The sequence below is a fragment of the Trichomycterus rosablanca genome, chromosome 1 (genome assembly GCF_030014385.1).
Source record: "Trichomycterus rosablanca isolate fTriRos1 chromosome 1, fTriRos1.hap1, whole genome shotgun sequence".
Classification (NCBI taxonomy): domain Eukaryota; kingdom Metazoa; phylum Chordata; class Actinopteri; order Siluriformes; family Trichomycteridae; genus Trichomycterus; species Trichomycterus rosablanca.
The window spans coordinates 10,920,037-10,940,641 of NC_085988.1; the positions used below are offsets into that span (position 1 = coordinate 10,920,037).

The 20,605-nt window shown below is 43.5% G+C and overlaps 1 protein-coding gene across 1 annotated transcript; it reads left to right on the forward strand.

Annotated features, from left to right (window-relative positions):
• Positions 1–1,851: 1,851 nt before the first annotated feature.
• On the forward strand, positions 1,852–11,568 carry rps18 (ribosomal protein S18). Its single transcript, XM_063017651.1, has 6 exons — positions 1,852–1,952; positions 3,600–3,698; positions 3,798–3,884; positions 7,740–7,841; positions 10,496–10,587; positions 11,452–11,568. The coding sequence occupies exons 1-6, from the start codon at positions 1,950–1,952 to the stop codon at positions 11,525–11,527; spliced, it is 459 nt and encodes a 152-aa protein (XP_062873721.1). The 5' UTR covers positions 1,852–1,949; the 3' UTR covers positions 11,528–11,568.
• The last annotated feature ends 9,037 nt before the right edge of the window (positions 11,569–20,605 follow it).

Below are 20,605 nucleotides of genomic sequence, written 5' to 3' on the forward strand. Positions count from 1 at the left end.
AGATTTCTGTTCCGGTAGGAACCGAGTCTGTGTGTCTAACGTTCCTGATTATATACAGTATATACACAGGTATATATAATATATTTACATATAAGTCATTTAGCAGACGCTCTTATCCAGAGCGACTTACAGAAGAGCTTCCATAGTAAACATTTCATTTCTCAAGTTTAAGTACAACAGTCTAAGAACACAAATCTGCTGGAACCTGTCAGAACCAAAGGGGTTTTTTTTATGGAAAAGTGTGTTAGTAAATAAGTACAAATCAGCTGAAGTGCTCAGTAAAAAGGTGTTGAAGGTTTTTAATTGTTTTTTAAAGACAGTGAGAGACTCAGATGTTCGGACAGACAGAGGAAGTTCGTTCCACCATTTGGGTGCTAGAACAGAGAACAGCCTTGATGCTTGTCTTCCTCTAGTCCTGGATGGAGGCTCAAGTCGAGTGAGACTAGTGGCTCGGAGGTTGCGTGGTACAGAGCGGGGTTTGATTAGACCACGAAGGTAGCTTGGGGCTGGTCCATTTTTGGCTTTGTAGGCGAGCATCAGTGTTTTAAACTGGATGCGTCCAGCTACAGGAAGCCAGTGAAGAGAACGCAGCAGTGGGGTGATGACGTGGCAGCAGTGGGGTGATGACGTGGCAGCAGTGGGGTGATGACGTGGCAGCAGTGGGGTGATGACGTGGCAGCAGTGTGGTGATGTGGCAGCAGTGGGGTGATGTGGCAGCAGTGGGGTGAGGACATGGCAGCAGTAGGGTGATGATGTGGCAGCAGTGTGGTGATGTGGCAGCAGTGGGGTGATGACGTGGCAGCAGTGGGGTGATGATGTGGCAGCAGTGGGGTGATGACGTGGCAGCAGTGTGGTGATGTGGCAGCAGTGGGGTGATGACGTGGCAGCAGTGGGGTGATGACGTGGCAGCAGTGTGGTGATGTGGCAGCAGTGGGGTGATGACGTGGCAGCAGTGTGGTGATGTGGCAGCAGTGGGGTGATGACGTGGCAGCAGTGGGGTGATGACGTGGCAGCAGTGGGGTGATGACGTGGCAGCAGTGGGGTGATGATGTGGCAGCAGTGCGGTGAGGACATGGCAGCAGTAGGGTGATGACGTGGCAGCAGTGAGGTGATGATGTGGCAGCAGTGTGGTGATGTGGCAGTGTTTGGGCTGGTTAAAAACCAGACGAGCAGCTGCATCTTAAATGAACTGCAAGGGTTTAATAGTGGACATTGGACGACACCAAAGCTTCTTACATTATCAAATGGTCAAGCAATATATATATACAGTATATATATTTAAGGCATTTAGCAGACGCCTTTATCCAAAGTGACTTACATTACAGTTACAGTGTACATTTTGAGCAATTGAGGGTTAAGGGCCTTGCTCAGGGGCCCAACAGCAGCAACCTGGCAGTGGTGGGGCTTGAACCAGCAACCTTCTGATTGCTAGTGCAGTACCGGCTTGACTAACGCGATATTGTTCCGCTGTTCGAAACATACCAGTAGATAGATTGGCTATTACAGAACACAACAATTTCTATTGTATTCTATGTAATTTAGCGTAATGTGAAATATTTTAATGTAACATACAGTATATATATTATTACTACTAATTCTTTATGATCTTTAAAATATAAGATGTTTAAAATATAATTAAACTGTAAAATGCTTGATATAATAACAGTTTAATTTGTATGTATAATATATTTAATAAAACAGTTATTCCCGGTATTCGGCTCAGTTGGATCTTCACACAGAACTCCACTCACCGGCTGCGTTCTAAAAATCATACTTCAGTACTAGGTAGTGTGTTAAAGCAGGGCTCTACTCTACATTGCTGAGTGGACACTTCGTAGTGGCTTGGTATGGAATTGAAACACAGCCTCTCTCTCCGGTTCCTTTGAACATGCGCACAAAGTCTCGCGAGATCTCCCTCTCTTCCTCTTCGCGCGGAACCAGCTTCCAATATGGTGAGTGTCGGATTTGATCCTGTAGCCGTTATTAGTAAAATCTTCAAACATCCGCGCTATTTCACACTATTATGTCACGGCACAGCAAGATTTGTACTTTTTAACCTGTGTGGATTCTGTACGTGTGTGTATTTGGGGTGAAATGAGAGCAGAATGAGAATAAAATGAGATTATAAACCGGGGGTCGCTGTACTGTTAGCATGGTAGCTAACACACAGATGAGTAGTAATAAAGCATCGAGGTGTTTTTGTTTAAGTTTTTAATGCTCGGTTAAGCAACAGTCAGTCATTGCACCTTATTAAATTTAGCATTTAACCTGAGTAGGAGCTTAATAGTGAGTTATATTAGCTTATCAGTCAGTAGCAGCATCAAGTGTGTTAGTAAATGTGATCTATACAGGCTGTAGAATCGTGCTTTCTCCCTACACACCTTTTATATTATAAAATAAGCTATTTAGTCCTGTATACTGTTTAATTAACGATCTACTGGGTTAAATAAGGAGCTAAATGTCCCAAGGATGAAGAAATGATATATAGAATATAATGCACTGCACATGTAAACAGTGTGTAGTCATAAATATGGCATTTAGGAGACGCTTTCATACAAAGTATCTTACAGTACAGTTACAGTATACAATCTAAGCAATTGAGGGTTAAGGGCCTTGCTCAAGGGCCCAACAGTGGCAACCCGGCAGTAGTGGGGCTTGAACCAGCGACCTTCTGATTACTAGTCCAGTACCTGAACCATTAGGCTACACCTACCCTCTTAATGTTTTATGTTTACGGGTCAAATGGACCCGTCTTAATGCTTCAAAATCTAAAAAGACATAGTTAAAAGTATTTTTTTGTTATGGAACTTCATTGATTTAACTTATTAAGCCAAGCAGAAGGAGTTAATAATGAGATATAAACAATGATTATTGGGATTTTTTTGGTTTCTTTTGGGTAATTAAACATGCCCCGGGGTGAAAGTGACGAGAAACGAACATAACAGGAGGGTTAAGCGTATATCATCCAGGTCATGTATACATCTATACGTTTACAGAACAATGAAACACTTTTCCAGCTCATTTGGAAGCTTGGGTCAGCCATTGTATAGACCAAATGGTTAAGGACCTTGCTCAAGGGCCCAGCGGTGGATGGGAACCCACTATTTTGTGCCTGACGGCACAAAGCTCTACTTACCAGGCTTCCGCTGTCCCTGTGTGTAACCTCAATCTGAGACAGATGGGACGTATACACCTTAAGAGTCCAACAGTAGCAGCTTGGTGGTTCAGACGTGATCCCTAGACCTTTTGACCAGTAGTTGGGGACCTTAACTTTCTTCCATTTAGCGAGGGTGGCACAGTGGCTCGGTTCGGTCCCCAGGTGGGGCGTCTGGGTCCTTTCTGTGTGAAGTTTGCATGCTCTCCCCGTGTTCGTGTGGGTTTCCTCCCACAGTCCAAAGACGTGCCGGTGAGGTGAATTGGAGACACTAAATTGTGTTTGATATTAAATCTCGTGTAAGCCGTCATGAATGTAACCAAAGTGTAAGACGTGACGTTAAAATCCTAATGAGTAAATAAATCCGGAGTGCTTTCTCGCAGCGTGGCGAACTATTTATATTCAGAAACCAGCCGATCTGATTCGGCGTTTCTTTTCTCCGCAGTCTCTCGTTATTCCAGAGAAGTTCCAGCACATTCTTCGTGTCCTGAACACGAACATCGATGGTAGGAGGAAGATCGCCTTCGCCATCACCGCCATCAAGGTGAGTCGAGTGGCCCGCCTCCGTGCAGAACCGTCCGCGTTCGGTCCGTGACGTCGTACTCACCCGTGTGTGTGTGTGTGTGTGCGCGCTTCTGTGCAGGGTGTGGGAAGACGCTACGCTCATGTTGTGCTGAGGAAGGCCGACATCGACCTCAGCAAGAGAGCTGGAGAACTCACTGAGGACGAGGTACAGCAGCCGTTTATATGTTCTCATCGTGGTTCTATCTCTGATGTAGGTTCCTGTCAGATCAAACAGACTCTAAACTTCCCCATCAGATGCCAAACCGCTAATATCCACATTACAAATATGTTGCAGACTGAATGGAACGCAGTGCGAAAGTTAACTTGATGAAAGATTTCGTCCCTAAAGTAAAAATTCAACCTTACCCCTTTTCCACCGACGCGGTTCCGGTTCCCGAACTTGAGTTTGAACCGGTTCCGCGTGTTTCCACCGGAAAAAGAAGTTCCAGACAGTGAACTAGCGGGCCGATCTGGCACCGCAGGATACTCGGTCTTTCAGCCCGAACCGTGACGTCCGTCTGTGGGCGTGTCATGTTGTACAGCACAGCGCGTCAGCTACAATGCCGTCCGCTGGAGTCTCGTATGGAGCTTAATGCTGCATTTTTATCTTTTAAACTTCACCTGATTACATTTTGAGCCAGTTTGCCGCTTATATTTTCAAAGCGCCTTTAAAAAAGATGAACTGTGTGATATTACGAGATAAAAGTGACCCGGACAGAACGAAACACGCTTAACATTCAACTCCCCGAGCTGCATAAGCACACGTGAAGTAAATCCAGTTAAACACAGATACATGTTGTATTTTAGAGTGGATTTGATGGTTATTTCACACAGATGTTTGTTCGTGTTGTGGAACTTTAATGATGTTTCACAGCTCAAGTCGAGCGCTGAGCAAATCGGTTATTTGCGCCGAGAGTGAAAGCGAAGCGCAAAACTCCTCTCACGTTAGTGAACTAAATAAAACAACTGAGACAAACACGTCACGTCTTTTTATCACCGATAGTTAGATCGATGCTTTTTACATAGAAACAAACATCTGTAACAGCAGCACAAATGCTCGCACATAATCTACACACTCCGCCATGATATTACTACTCTTAACTCTCGTTTAGTAACGCCCACCGTTGATGACGCTGCTTGGTTCTCAAAAACTGGTGGAAACGCGCGTCGGTTCTCTACAGAACACCAAGGTTCTGAGAAACCTGAACAGAACCGGTTCTAGAACCATGGTTTTTTTTTTTTTTGGTGGAAAAGGGGTAACCAGAGAAACGTGTTGACCAGGTGGTTTATACCAGATGCTGTATTGGGGACACACATTCAACACACTCGTGTCTTGTAAGGAGGGATGGGGGAGAAATTTCTACCAAATCTATCAATTCCTTTTTAAAAATGGACTAAGGTGCCCAGGTGGTACAGCGGGATATTCCGCTTGCCCACTAGCACCTAGGTGTTGCCTCCGGTCGGCTGGGCGCCATGTGGCCGGCGTAATTGGCAGTGCCTGCATCAGATACTAATTGGCCAGCGTATCTGCAGGGCGGGGTCGGACTATGTGTGGGTGGGTGGGTCTTCATACGCTGTGTAAGGCGAGAAGAGGAGCAGCGTGCTCTCCTCGGATGTAATCTGGTATCCCTCAGCAGCGGAAGACAAAAGAAGGTCCCGGGTTCGATCCCCAGGTGGGGCGGTTCGCATGTTCTCCCCGTGTCCGCGTGGGTTTCCTCCCACAGTCCAAAGACGTGGAAGTGAGGTGAATTGGAGACACTAAATTATCCATGACTGTGTTTCATATAACCTTAAGAACTGATGAATCCACCGTTCCTGTCATGAATGTAACCAAAGTGTAAAACATGACGTTAAAATCCCAATAAACAAATAAAATATAAGATTGAAAATGTAAATATGATGCGAGACCAATAAAACAAGCTGAAAATACCAATTCCTGCTGTGAAAATCACAACCGGTTGCAGGAACAATCTAAATCAGCGGTTCCCAAACTGGGGGGCGCATCTGACTGGAATTAAGCGCGGAACCAATGTTCTAACGTCGGATTTCTTTTTACGGTGGACGATAAACAAACCGTGTTTTCAGGTGTGTCAGGATTCATTCTGACAGAGAGTCTGGATCGGGGAGTCCAATACATCTATCGCTCAGTACACGCTGGGATAGTTCCTCATTCAAACAGATCAGCGGGACTCGCATGACACGTGGTTTGTTACCATGACTACGCCTCATCCCGCATAAAGCAGCGCTGATCTGGTGGAGAAATTGTAACCTACAATCTGACACTCATATGAAGTTGAGGGCCTCCGCTGGACAATTTGGAACTTCCACATGATTGACAGCTGTTTCGGCTCAACCTACATGTGTGAATCAGCCTTTTCCCTAAATATGGGTCCATCCTTACTGATAAACACCTGAAAAACTGCCTGAGCATCAGCAGCTCCTGTCCAGATACATAAACCTGACCGATACTGTTTAGAGCAAATCATCAGAATAAAGTCAGTGTGATTTATCAGTCACTTGCCCTGTAAATCTGAATATCAATACAGGAACTGAAGCGCATTTTAAAAAGCTTCAAAGCTTTTTAGAAAAATGATGAGGGGACGTTAAAAAGTAGATGGTGATGACCTGTAGACTGAAACAGTAGATCTCAAACCATGAAAGTGTGTAAACCCCTGGTCTAGATGTACAGAATGGAGAGGTATTTGACAGGGATAAAAAAGAAAAACAGCCACTAATACACTGATAAGACGTAAACTCTCACAAATTGGCACAGATTGAACTTTATCTTTTTTGCAAAGTGTTTTTAATTTTTGAAATAGTAGACTAATTGAAGGAGCAGTTCGGTGATGTCAAAAAGTAGTTTTATAAAGTCAAGTACAACAGAAATGACTGATGTAAAGGTATTTATATCAACAAAGTTAAATTGGCCTATTTTTGTCAGCATTTTGTTGGGGGGGGGCGGTGACAGATTTTCATCTTCCAACGGGGGGCGTGACAGAAAAAGTTTGGGAACCACTGATCTAAATGTTTTGGAATCTATAAGAACTGAAGTTGATGAGCAGAATCACTTAAGTACAAACAAAACCCAACCCTTCCTGCAGTCCTCCTACCACGGTTTATTATTTTAGGAATTCGTGGAGCTGGAAGGGCCTTTTTTTCCTGTTGTTGGGTTTTATCCTGGTTTTCTACCAACCAGAGCATGGACAGGTGATGCCAGGTGTACTAAGTTCTTTTTTTTTTCTTCCCCAAAACAAGTGCATTCGCCGCTTCTGATTATGTGAACTGGATCGGTGCTTTTACGTGCCTAAAATGTGTCGTGTTGTTAAAAATCACCCACGAAAAGTCTGTCAGTGATCTGATGTTCCGCCAGTCGGAGCTGCGACTGCCGAGGAGCTTCGGTCTGTAACGGACCTGTTTGACGTTCTGATCACGTCATGCTTTTGTTTTAAAGCTGAATTAAAGAGACGAGCGTCTTGTGAAGTTGTGAGAATCAGTTTCTCCTTTTCTTTTGTGTCACGTCCAACCACATCTTACAAAAACATCTCATTGGTGGCTCTTTTAAAAGGTCAGAGACAAACTGGGTCAATCGGATGCTGAACTGGTTATGCACATCTAGATCAAATATCTGATGATGTTCCTGACACACTGTGGGAAATTAAACGGGTAGTTTTTAATTTTAATTAGTAGTGTTTGGACACCTGATTATGAGCTTGTTGGACATCGTGTTTTAAAAACTTCTAAGGGCCGTCACAAGACACTAAAGTATGCCTGTAGGGATTTGTGCCCGTTCAATCAAAAGATGTTTTTCCAGTTCATTCCAGAGCTGTTGTGTCGGGTCGAGGTCAGGGCTCTGTGCAGGACACTGGAGCTTCTCTTCTCGTCTTTATAGAGCTCACTAAACACTAAACTGTCGTTCCTTGTGTATAATTGCTATATCACATTGGTTATCATTCATTATGGCTGAAATACATGAATTTAATCACTAATGGTGTGTGTGTGTGTGGTCATTTTCTTCTGAAAGGTCGAGAGGGTGGTGACGATCATGCAGAATCCTCGCCAGTACAAAATCCCTGACTGGTTCCTCAACAGACAGAAGGACGTCAAGGACGGCAAATACAGTCAGGTACGGGCACCCGCGCTCGTCACACTGCTGTGTGAAACATCATTCGGGCAGTGCCTGATACCACAAACTCTCACCGAGTCACCAAAACGACCAATCGGTGTGACGTTCAGCCTTGACGCACAGACACCTTCTCTTGGGGGAAGATGCGCCAAGCTGCCAGTACTGTGGATCACAGTTATCAATCGAACATATCCTGACAGAATGCCAAGCCATCGACGATACCAGAAAAATATTTTACAAAAACACCAACATGAAAGACCTCTTCGAACACAATAACCCACAAAAAAATCCTGAATTTCTTGAATTTCATAACGATTAAAAGCCAAATATAGAACAGCAATTTTCATGTAACTTAAACTTGGTTTTAAACCCACCTCTAATGCCATGTACGTAGTCTAGTTGAGCTGGAATGGCAATAAACACAAGCAAACAAAAATCCATGTATCCCAGCTTGTTTGGCAGACAGGGTTTTACTCAAGGGCCCAACAGGGGCTGCATGGCAGAGCTGTCACTAAAGGTGGAGGTGAGGGGGAAGGAATTTCTACATGTGCCTTCCTCACAGCCATCAATACAGTTTTTAAATGATTAAGATTCAGTAAGCAGACTGAAACATAATACCGATCATGAATACCATAATATCACCAGGCCTGAAGGAAAAAACGATCCAGAGCTGAATAAGTGCTAGTGTTGCAACAAGGTGCCAAGCTAATCCCTGTAAAACTGTTCCAGCGTCTGTAGAGATGAGGCTGGAGGAATCTGAACAAACAAGCTGCCTCAGTAATAATCTGGTGAAATAAATCTTGGAGGGACGACACGTTTTGTGTTGATGCTGTACAGTGTAAATCAGAGACTCCAAGCGTGTCTAATAAAAGAAGCAATTTAACTTCAAGCTCTGAAGCTTGTTGGCGTTCTGATTAGATGGTAACTTCAAAAGCCGCTCAGGTGGCGCAGCGGTAAAGTACGCTAGCGCACCAGAGTCGGGGTTTCGAATACATCGTACTGAATCTCGGCTCTGCCTCTCCGACTGGGTTGAGCGGCAGTATGAACAACGATTGGCTGTTGTTCAGGGTTAGAGGGTAAAAAGTCGGACCATAGGTCCTCATAACCGGTGCGACTGCGACCCCTGATGCCGCCTGCACAGGGCTGAGGAATAATGCTGATGGGAGTGTGGCCCTCCGTACACAGTGCCCGTCGGTGTATGAACTCGACTCCTGCAGGTGAAAAATGCAGTCTGTACTGACTGTACGTGCCGGAGGGGGCGCGTGTCAGTTGAGAGGCGTCCTCAGTCCGCGGTGACGGGTCGAATCAGTATAGAGGACGCAATCAGGGTAACTGGACACGACAAGACCGGGGGATGAAAATTTATTTAACATTAACAGAAGGTGTTTAAAGGATTTACTATAATGTAACGTACATCAAAAGAGTTTTATTTACTATAATAAAGTGGCGTAGAACTCAAGTAAAATAAATAAATATTATGATTAGAGATGCATGAGTACCGATACTGGTTAAAAACTACAGTTAAAATGTCAAACTTACAAATATGATCTCTATGTTTATTAACACATATTGAAATCACTATTGTTTAAATAAAAACATAATGTTTTTATTTAAACTCGCAGACGAGGCTCCGATACTAAACATCCGATACCGTGTGCCTAGTGCACGTCGCTGCGTTATGCCCGGTTCACACTACACGATTTTTGCCCTGATTTTCGCTCGGCGGTCGGTCGGCGCTAGATTTGCCGGCTCGGGAGCGACTCGGCGTTCGCTCATCGATCAAAACTCGGCTCTCGGTCGCTAAGTGTGTACTTGTACTCGGTTGGGAAAAAATGGTTATTGATGCATCCCTAATTATAATGGAGATGTTTAGTTTATTAATGTCTAAACACGTGAGTTTGGTGTCTTACCATGTAACAATAAAGGCAAGGCAAGTTTATTTGTATAGCACCTTTCATACACAGTGGCAATTCAAAGTGCTTTACATAAGGAGAAATTAAAAGCATTAAAACATTCCTGAGATCTAGAACCTCATAAAGACTTCTTGCAAACATTTAGTTACAATTAAGAACATGTAATTCAAACAAGAGAGATAAAAATTAAGAACATGTAATTCAAACAAGAGAGATAAAAATTAAGAACATGAAAAATTAAAAGAAAAATTAGTAAAATATACCCTACAATTTAGAATGTACACTACTCTATAAAAAGAATTATTAAGAGCATGAAAAACTAAAAGAAATATGGTAAAATGAGGGTAATAGCAAAAATTTCAAGCTCAATCATAGGCACAAGAAAAAAGAAAAGTTTTTAACCTGGATTTAAAGATTTCTACATTTGTGGAACATCTAATATCTCCTGGCAGTCTGTTCCAGTTCTATGCAGCCCAACAGCTAAATGCTGCTTCACCGTGTTTAGTTTGGACTCTGGGCTCAACTAGCTGACCTGAGTCCATGGATCTAAGAGATCTACTAGGTTTATAAAGAGATTTTTGTCTAAACCTTTGAGTGGAAATGGGGAATCTATAATCAGAATCGATAACTACCATCTCTAAATTCCTCTTGATGTATGGTGGGACTAGTTCGACTGTAGTTAGGAGGGAGTGCGGAGCCGTTAAACGATTGCTGGTTGAACTGAGCGTCGTCGTGTTTCAGGTCCTGGCCAACGGTCTGGATAACAAGCTGAGAGAAGACCTGGAGAGACTGAAGAAGATCAGGGCTCACCGTGGTCTCAGGCACTTCTGGGGGTAAGAAACCACCTTCACGTTCTCTACAGACTAACACGAAGGACTCCGATAAGCCCTCCAGTCCCAGGAGACGCTGTTAACTGGGTCGAATTAATTGCTGCTGGTCAAGCGGGTGCTTCCATACGTAAACCAAATGTCAGAGAGCGCACATGGGAAGCACTAGAGGGGAGGGGGAATTGGACATGACTAGATTTTATGATCCGTTAGCTCAGGGACGATAAAAGGGGTGTTTTCCTTTGCCACTGTCGCCCTCTGGCTCATTAATACCAGGTTTTGTATTAATAAGTAAATAAATAAACATTAGTGGAGCTACACTGTGTGGTCAAAAGTATTTGGACACCTGAGCAAAGATCTTGTTGGACGTCCCGTTCATTTTTACAGAATTGCTCTTTCTTTTATTTGTAGCTTTAATAGACGAGGCAGTCACTCTTCTGGGAAGCCTTTCTATGATATTTTGGAGTGTGTCTGTGGGAATTTGTGCCCGTGAGGTCAGAGGAGACCCGACTCTCAATTTCCCTTCAGCAAAGAGTGACATTTTGTTCTTGCCTGATCTTGATAGAGACCACTGTTCCATAGATAGTACTATTTATTTATTTTACTCTGTGTTATTTATCCTGGTCAGGGTTGCAGTGGGTTTTCAGAAACACTGGACGCAGTGCTGTAACAAACTTTAGACAAGACGTCCATGTTGAAAAAGAAAGGGAACTTCCCTAAATTTAAAAAAAAAATCATCATTTGTAGCGTTGTCCACATACTTTTGGCCACAGTGTACTTCCACATTTAAAAATGATTGGTTTATTAATAATTTGATGGACGCTGCTCATGCACTGACTGACTGTCTCTCTCTTTCTCCTTGTTTTTTAGTCTGCGTGTGCGTGGTCAGCACACCAAGACCACCGGACGTCGTGGTCGCACCGTCGGTGTGTCCAAGAAGAAGTAAACGCTGTCCACCCGTCTTAATAAAATCACAGTTCATAAAAATCTCCTCTTTCTCCGTCCGTCTGTGTTTCTGGGTCTCGTTTCTTTACGAACTACAGTAAAGTGAAGTGCAGAACTTCATCAAATGCTGATTATTAATATTTCCAGCTTATTAAAGCCTTTTTCTCTTTATTCAAAGGTGCAGGGTTTTAAATGAGAGGCTAAAATTTTGATTTTTAATGCAGATTTAATGAATTTATTTGATAAACATGAATATCAAACCTGTTGGACAGGTGTACGTGTTAAATGTGGACCAACTGCCTTCATACAGGAGAGCTGAGAGCTATTGTTTTGCCTTCCACGTTCGTGTCACGTATTTAAGGCACTATTTAGTTTTAGAAATGGACTTACCATTTGATTTGGTTCTCTGTTGTGTTTTGATGCGTTTACACCCAGTGCTCCTGTGCTGTTTACAACTGGTTATTTGGCTGTGTCCCAAATCTCATCCTGTGTTTCACTGGAACACTACCAATGTGCCTAAGTTAGGGATCCTATTTAGTACGTGTGTGCAATTTGGGACACAGTCCTGCGCTTGTGAGACAAAATCTTTCTATTTTGGCTGTGAAATATACCACATGGTTTATACCATAACAAATGAGTATTTTGGGTGCTGTTCAATTTACATTATGTCCAAAAGTCCACTATGTGGACACCCCCCCCAGAGGATTTTCATGCATCTGTTGCTATGGTGTGTGTAAACTCGATTGTAATTAACATTTTGGTGGCCATATACAGTAGGTCGTGTTTCTCTAGAACGTGTTCTGTCTGATGTTTGGTTTTAAAGTTTATTGCTGCCTGGTGTAGAACATTTCGGCTTTGAAGGTTAAGGGCCTCGTTTAGGGGCCAGCAGTGTTAGGACTTAAACCAGCAAACTTTTGAGCACTAGTCCAGTACCTTGACCACTGTCCTGTTATATAACTGGTTATCCTTATCCTGTGAGATAAATTGGAATGTTGATGGCTTGACTTCATAAATTCTTTAATTTTTTTTATTAATTTAAGGCAGATGGAACGCCTTTATTTGTCTTATATACAGTGGTGTTCAAAAAAATAGCAGTCCAACACCATTGACCTGATAAATCACTGTTTTTAGTACTACTTAGCAAATGATTGACTTGAAAGTGTAGTAGAGTAATGAAAAAACAAACCCAACAATTAGGACATGCATGCCACTCATTCTGAGTAATCGAATCATTGATTGAAAGGGGGTTGTTCAAAATAATAGCAGTGAGGAGTTCAATTGGTGAAATCATTCATTCTGCAGAAGAACGGGTGTCAATTTTGGCCCTTATTTAAGGTAGGAGGGTGGCAAATGTTGCACATGTTGGTCATAGCTCATTTCCTTCTGAAATACTGGGTAAAATGGGTTGTTCCAGACATTGTTCTGATGAACAGCGTACTTTGATTAAAAAGTTGATTGTAGAGAGAAAAAACATAGAAGTACATCAAATTATTGGCTGCTCAGCTAAAATGATCTCAAATGCCTTGAAGTGACAACCAAAACCTGAAAGACGCAGAAGGAAGCGTGGAACTAGTGTTCGATAGGATCGAAGAATAGCCAAAATGGCAAATACTCAGCCAATGATCTCCTCCAGAAAGATCAAGGAACATCTGAAGTTCCCAGTGAGTACAGAAGATGATTAAGTGAAGCCAATTTACCAGCAAGAACTCCTGCAAAGTCCCGTTGTTAAGAAAAAGACGACCTGAATGGGTTAACATTTGCCAAGGAACACATTGACTGTTCCAAAGAGAAATGGCTCAACATTTTGTGGACTGGTGAAAGCAAAATTGTTCTTTTTGGATCTAGTGGTCATAGACAGTATGTCAGACGACCCCCAATCACTGAATTCAAGCCAAAGTTCACTGTGAAGACAGTAAAGCATGGTGGTACAAAATGATGATATGGGGATGTTTTTCATACCATGGTGTTACGCCTATTTATCACATACGAGGGATCATGGATCAGTTTAAATATATCAGAATACTTGAGGAGATCATGTTGCCCTATGTCAAAGAAGAAATGTGCTTAAAATGGGTGTTTCAACATGACAATGACCCAAAACATCTTGGTTACAGACAAACAAGATTGAGGTAATAGAGTGGCCAGCCCAATCTTTTGTTAAATGTTTTGATTTAGAATTGAAAGTGTAGTATTTTCAGTGCGTTTGCATTTATGAAAATAAAAGTTATTATAATGATTTTGTGCTTCATTCACTTTTTTAAAATCACTGCTATTTTTTTGAACACTACTGTAGGTCGTGTTTCTCTAGAACGTTCTGTCTGATGTTTGGTTCTACAGTTTATTGCTGCCTGGTGTAGAACATTTCGGCTTTGAAGATTAAGGGCCTTGTTTAGGGGCCAGCAGTGTTGGGACTTAAACCAGCAAACTTTTGAGCACTAGTCCAGTACCTTGACCACTATCCTGTTATATAACTATGGTTATCCTTATCCTGTGAGATAAATTGGAATGTTGATGGCTTGACTTCATAAATTCTTGAATTTTTTTTATTAATTTAAGGCAAATGGAACGCCTTTATTTGTCATATATACATATACAAGTCTATGGTACGATGGAATGTGTATTACCAGCTTCTTTGGAAACTTGGGGTCAGAGGCCCACCTGGAGCAGAGAGGTTAAAGGCCTTGTTCAAGGGTCCAACAGACTCAAAAGAGGCAAATGTCGGCCACCAATGTGTAGATGTTCACCTAGCTCTGGCTGTTTAGTGCTTCGTTCTTCTCGGACCTAATATAGTGTGTAAATTGAATGTAACAAGATTAAAATGTGTAAAAACCTGGTTTAGTCGGACTTTCTCATCCTCGGAGCTCGTTCTGAAAACGAGGCTTGTTTTAATGAACTTGATTACAAGAACATGGTCACAAGTACAATTACGGTGTTTGAAATGCTTTTCATAGGGGTTAAGGGCCTTGCGTAGGGGCCCAACAGGGACATCTTGGCAGAAGTGGGGCTTCTGATATGACCACTAAATCTTGAATATCTTAAAAATATCTGACAGAAGAGACACAAGACACACCAAGTCACTTTATATATTTTTATTTATTTAGCAAATCGCATTTGACAGTAAGTGGTTCAACAACAACAGTAAAAACATGCAGTATATGCACAAAAGTGTTGGGACGCCCCTTCTAATTATTAAATTAATGTGTTTCAGCCACAACACTCACTAACAGGTGTAATAAATCAGTGATCTACAGAAAATGATATGCTTGTAACTGCAGCAACCGTCTGGGGAAGGTCCTTCTCCTGTTCTCTCTACAGAAAGCTCTATAAAGACATGTAGAGAGGCTTCCAGTTTCCTGCACAGAGTTCTGACCTCAGCCCCACTCAACACTTCTGGAATGAACTGGAACATCAACTTCAGTGCCCAGCCATACAAATGCTGTCTTTGTTTGACTGAACGGGCACAAATTCCCACAGACTTACTTCAAAGTCTTGTGAGATTCCTTCTCAGAGAGAGCGACTGTTGTTTCTAGCTAAAAAGATTATATAGAGGTCACTCTGGAAATGAGACGTCCAGCAAGGTCATGCTCACGTGTCCAAATACTTTTGACTATATAGTGTATTTACTTCTGAAAACACTGGACACCCAAGTAAACATCTAAACTTATAGTTCTCAGTTTAGATCGACAAATGCAAAATTCATCAACAAAGCTGAAAATAAATAGTGCAGAGATGCTTATTAGCATGCTACTTAACGCTAAACCTCAAAAGCTAGCCCGTCAGGCACATTCTGTAGGATGTAATGATGACTCTGTAGTGCACGTAATTTAAATATGTTTCTAATGAATTATTATTAATGAATTATTTTAATTATGATCGTTGCAAGCGTCCTAAAACTGGACGTAAGCAAGTAGCTAAAATCTTAGCTAATGGATGTAAATCTGTTATGTTAGATCTGCTAGTGTGTGTGTGTGTGTGTGTGTGTGCCTTGAGTGTGAGGGATTAGTGTGGGTGTGTGTGTGTGCAGCAGTGATTAGTTTGCTCAGCGGTCCTGTTTTGTGTTCAGCTAAACCATTAGCATATTAATGCTCTCTCTCACCCACACACACTCTCTCTCTCTCACTCACTCTCTCTCTCTCTCTTTCTTTGTTCCTCTTTGTGTTCTTCTGCCTTTTATTTCTCGCTTACTCGCAACTTCCTGCTTCATTTCACTCTCGTTCTTCCTCTCGTCTCTTTCTTTTCCTTATTTACGTCAATTAGCTTACAGATGCTAATATCTAAAATGACAAATGAGGGTTAGGGGCCACGCTTAAGGGCCCGACGGTGGTAGTTTGGCGATGCAGGGGCTTAAAACTTCAACCTTCTGTTTGATAGAGCCACTAGTGTTCCTTTATTCGTTCTGCCCTTCTGTCTCTCCTTCTTTTTCCTGAATTTTTTCCCTTTTGTCTCCTAATCTAGTCATATCCGATTCCCGATTGTGAATCTCCCGCTTGTACAGCCCTCAATCTGATCAAGGACACGTGTCAAATCTGCGATCTGTGGCCACTTCTCATCACCTGCCGGTGTTGGCTTCCCACACAGAGCCATATCACATACGGAGAACCACGCTAAGCTCCCTGTGACCCGCGGAGGCACCCGGATTCGTCCTGAAGATTGCATATCACAACGCCAGCAAGAAGAGTGATATCACGCCGCCCGACCTTCCCTCCCGGTCATGTGTGGCTTTGCTGAGATGCTGTCACCACCCGAGCGCACGTTACCCTGATTTTAAATAGACGGAGGCCACAAATGACTGTGGAAAAAAGTATTTTCATTAAAGACCTTTTAAAGGAGAATTTATTTAAGTGTGTGCATACACAGAGAAAAAAATGAACTACTATTTAAACATTATTCTTAAAACTCTGGACTCTCAGAGTTTGAATCTCAGCTCTGCTACCGGTAGGCTGGGCGCCCCCTAGCGGGCACAATTGGCAGTTCAGCAGACAAAATCAGCCAGTAGTCTGCTGGGTGGGAAAAGACAGGACTAAAAAGTGGGCGGGTTCTTCGACGCTGTGTAAGGACCCTGGTTAGTAGCCCGAGGCGCCTGTACAAAAGTGAGGAACGTGGAGATCAGTGCGAGACCGGCCTCACGGACCAATCTACGTATCGTAAGTATCGGTGAGTAAGAAGGGGTTGGTGGAGCACACACACTTCAGAGGGAGCGTGTGTTGGACGAATATACCCTCCTCAGACACCGTCAGGGTCTCCAGGAGCGGAAGGCAAATTGGCTATGACTAAAGTGGGAGAAAAAAGAAGAAAATGCAAAAATAAAATAGGAAAAAATGCATACAGAGACGTCTTTCTGTTTCACTTTGAACTTACGGTACTTTGTGCATTGTTGCATTTCCAAATCGTTCTTTATATTTTCTTTGTACGCTCTAGCCTTCAAGTGTCCGACAGGTCAAAATTAACTGGACATCGTCCTGATTCAGCCATGAAAATGTTTTTAAATATTTTAGATACACTTTAGAGGAGGTCTGTAAAGCGGACTACTATAAATGTAAGGAAACATATTTTCATGCAAATTTTAACAAAAAAATTCATGGACCAATTAAAGACTTACATTTTTCAATTTCATCAACCATTTTATCCTGGTCAGGGTCACGGCGAGTCCAGTTTCTACCAGGAAACACTGGGCGTGAGTTAGTAATACCCTGTACATGGCACCAATCCATTACAGGAACCAGCCACCCCCCCCCTCAGACATAGTTAATCATGTCTGTGTAGATGTCCAGCTAGTTCAATAACACTGCTGGGATTCAAACAAAAACAGTTTGGGGAAGGCATTGTCCTCTAAGACATGAAGAAAAGCTCGGTTTAAGGAAACTCCAGTGTCCTGCACAGAGTCCTGACCTCAGCCTCACTCAACAGCTCTGGAATTAACTGGAACACCAAGAGCAGCGACCAGCCATTCAGATGCTGTAATGTTTTGACTGAATAGGCACAAATTCCCACAGACACACTTTAAAGTCGACGAGGTCTATAATTCATCAGTGCATCAGCATTCTGGGAAATACAGACTTAATGGTTCAAGAAGGTAGGAACTGGAACTGGAAGGAACTGGATGGTTTAAGAGATTCAAACCCAGGATCTCAGCAAGTTTTGGCAGCAATGAGGAGTTAATGGAGGGGCTCGGTGGGTAGCACTGTCACCTTACAGCATGAAAGGTCCTGGGTTCGATTCCCAGGTGTAGTGGTCCAGGTTCTTTCTGTGTGGGGTTTGCTTGCTCTCCCTGTGTCCCTGTGGGTTTCCTCCATGAGCTGCAGTTTCCTCCCACAGTACAAAAGACTGTGTGTGTGTGTGTGTGTGTGTGCCCTGTGATGGACTGGTGACCTGTCCAGGGTGATTCCTGCCTTTCGCCTGATGAAACAGACCCACTGCGACCCTGACCAGGATAAAACAGTGGTAAAACAGACAATGAATAAATGAATGAAGCTGAATAAAACACGCACCTCTAACAGAACTGTGTCCAGCCTGTAGTGGAAGAGCTGGACAGCATCATGGGTGACCTCTGACCTCTGGCTACTGGGATTTCCTCCCACCTTCCAGAAACATGCAGAAGGTGTGTTGGCTGCTCTGAGTAAACGTGCAGAGTGGTGGTTTCTGTCAGTCAGGAGCATGATGTCCATCCACAACTCCTGCTCTTACACTGCCACAAGAATTGCGTTTGGACAATCAGCTCCGTACTGACCGACTCATCATGGACCTCGGTGATGAGAGGACAGCCAAAAGTATTCGGACACCTGACCGTGAGCCTGCTGGACAAACAGAGTGACCACTGTTTCTATTTCATCTGTTCAGCCACTTTTTTTGAGAAAGCTTCTCACTAGACTGTGGGAATTTGTGCCCATTTAGTCAAAGGGTGACAGCATTTGTTTGTATGATGTCTTTATGCTGAAATGGAGCAGTTGTAGCCTGGCGGTTAAGGTCCTGGGCTAGAAATCAGAAGGTCGCTGGTTTAAGCCCCATCACTGCCAGGTTGCTGCGGTTGGGCCCTTCAGCAAGACCCTTAAACATCAATTGCTTAGACTGTATACTGTCACAGTACTGTAAGTCGCTTTGGATAAAAGCGTCTGCTAAATGATGTTGGTCAAGAGAGCGTCAGTCGATGTTCCGGTTCATTCCAGAGCTGTCCACTGGAGCTGAGGTCAGGGCTCTGTGTAGGACACTGGAGTTTCTTCATGCCTTTATAGAGCTCGCTCGTGCTGGTAAGGACCTTCCCTAAACTGTTGCTGCAAAGTTAGAAGCACACACACACACACACACACACACTGGTGTGTTAGTGTGTGTTGTGCTGGTATGAGTGGATCAGACACAACAGCGCTGCTGGAGTTTTTAAACACCTCACTGTCACTGCTGGACTGAGAATAGTCCACCAACCAAAAATATCCAGCCAACAGCGCCCCGTGGGCAGCGTCCTGTGACCGCTGATGAAGGTCTAGAAGATGACCGACTCAAACAGCAGCAATAGATGAGCGATCGTCTCTGACTTTACATCTACAAGGTACAACTAGGTAGGAGCGTCTAATAGAGTGGACAGTGAGTGGACACAGTATTTAAAAACTCCAGCAGCGCTGCTGTGTCTTATCCACTCATACCAGCACAACACACACTAACACACCACCACCATGTCAGTGTCACTGCAGTGCTGAGAATCATCCACCACCTAAATAATACCTGCTCTGTGGGGGTCCTGACCATTGAAGAACAGGGTGAAAGGGGGGTAAAAAAGCATGTAGAGAAACAGATGGACTACAGTCAGTAATTGTAGAACTACAAAGTGCTTCTATATGGTGAGTGGAGCTGATAAAATGGACAGTTTGGACAAAAGTATTAGGACGCCCCTTCTAATATTTAAATTCATGTATTTCAGCCACAACAGTCGTAAACAGGTGTAATAAATCAATTATATAAAGTAAATTCTATGCTTCCAACTGCGCAGGAACAGTTTAGGGAAGGTCCTTGACTTTCCCGTGCACAGAGCAATCTCTATAAAGACATAAAGAGAAGCTTCCTGACCTCAGCACCACCCAACAGATCTGGAATGAACCGGAACATCAACTGACCAACATCAGCGCCCAGCCAGCCATACGAATGCTGCCATCTTTTAACTTTATTGGAAACAAATTCCCACAGATATACTCCAAAGTCTTGTAAGAAGCTCACACAGATCACACAGACGTCGCTCATGATCTGGTGTCCAAATACTTTCTACCCTTACGAGTCTATGTGCAATAAATGTGTTTTAAATGTACAGTATGTACTATAGGGGGCGTCGGCACAGCAAAGCAATCCGTATATTTAACTAGGCACAGATGCCCCTCCTGACGCAACCCTACTATGTATCCGGGTTTGGGGCCGGCACCAAGGGTGCACTGATATACCCCAGCCTGGGATTCGAACCCTCAGAACTCCAGCACCAACTCCTGCTATAAGTAGTCCAACTAAAGCTGTTAGTTCAGCATGAAAGTATCAGTGTGGAGCCGATCTATAGGAGACCAGTGTGGGTGTGTGTGTGTGTGTGTGTGTGTGTGTGTGTGTGTGTGTGTGTGGCGCCCACAGCTGCCGTCTCACAAAAGAGCCGGTGAGAAACTTCCACCAAAAGCCCCAAAAGAAAGAAAGCGGCTTTACGTCACACAAAAGAACCGAAACACAAAACGAGCACCGCGGTTCAGTTAAATCTTCTACAGAACATCATACGAGACGAACGATCTCAAACCGCCGCCCTGCTGGAGAGAAACAAAGTTAAAACAAACCAAACACCGGCTTTACGTCCAGGGTCTCATCCGTCTCCTCCGTCCACGGATCCTCGTCGTCCGGACACGTCCTCTCCGTGTCCGAGCTGAACCCAAACTGAATCCCTCACCCCCCGTCCCTCGGTTTTGCTCCCGTTTCAAACCCCCCACCCCCTTTATTTTATGCAGGACTGGGGTCTCCTAAGAGACTGGACCTCAATGGAGAAAATCCGCCTGCCCACAATGCCGAGGGAAAGGGGGGGTGGGTGGACTGAGGGGTGCTGGGGGGGTACGAGGGACAGACCAAT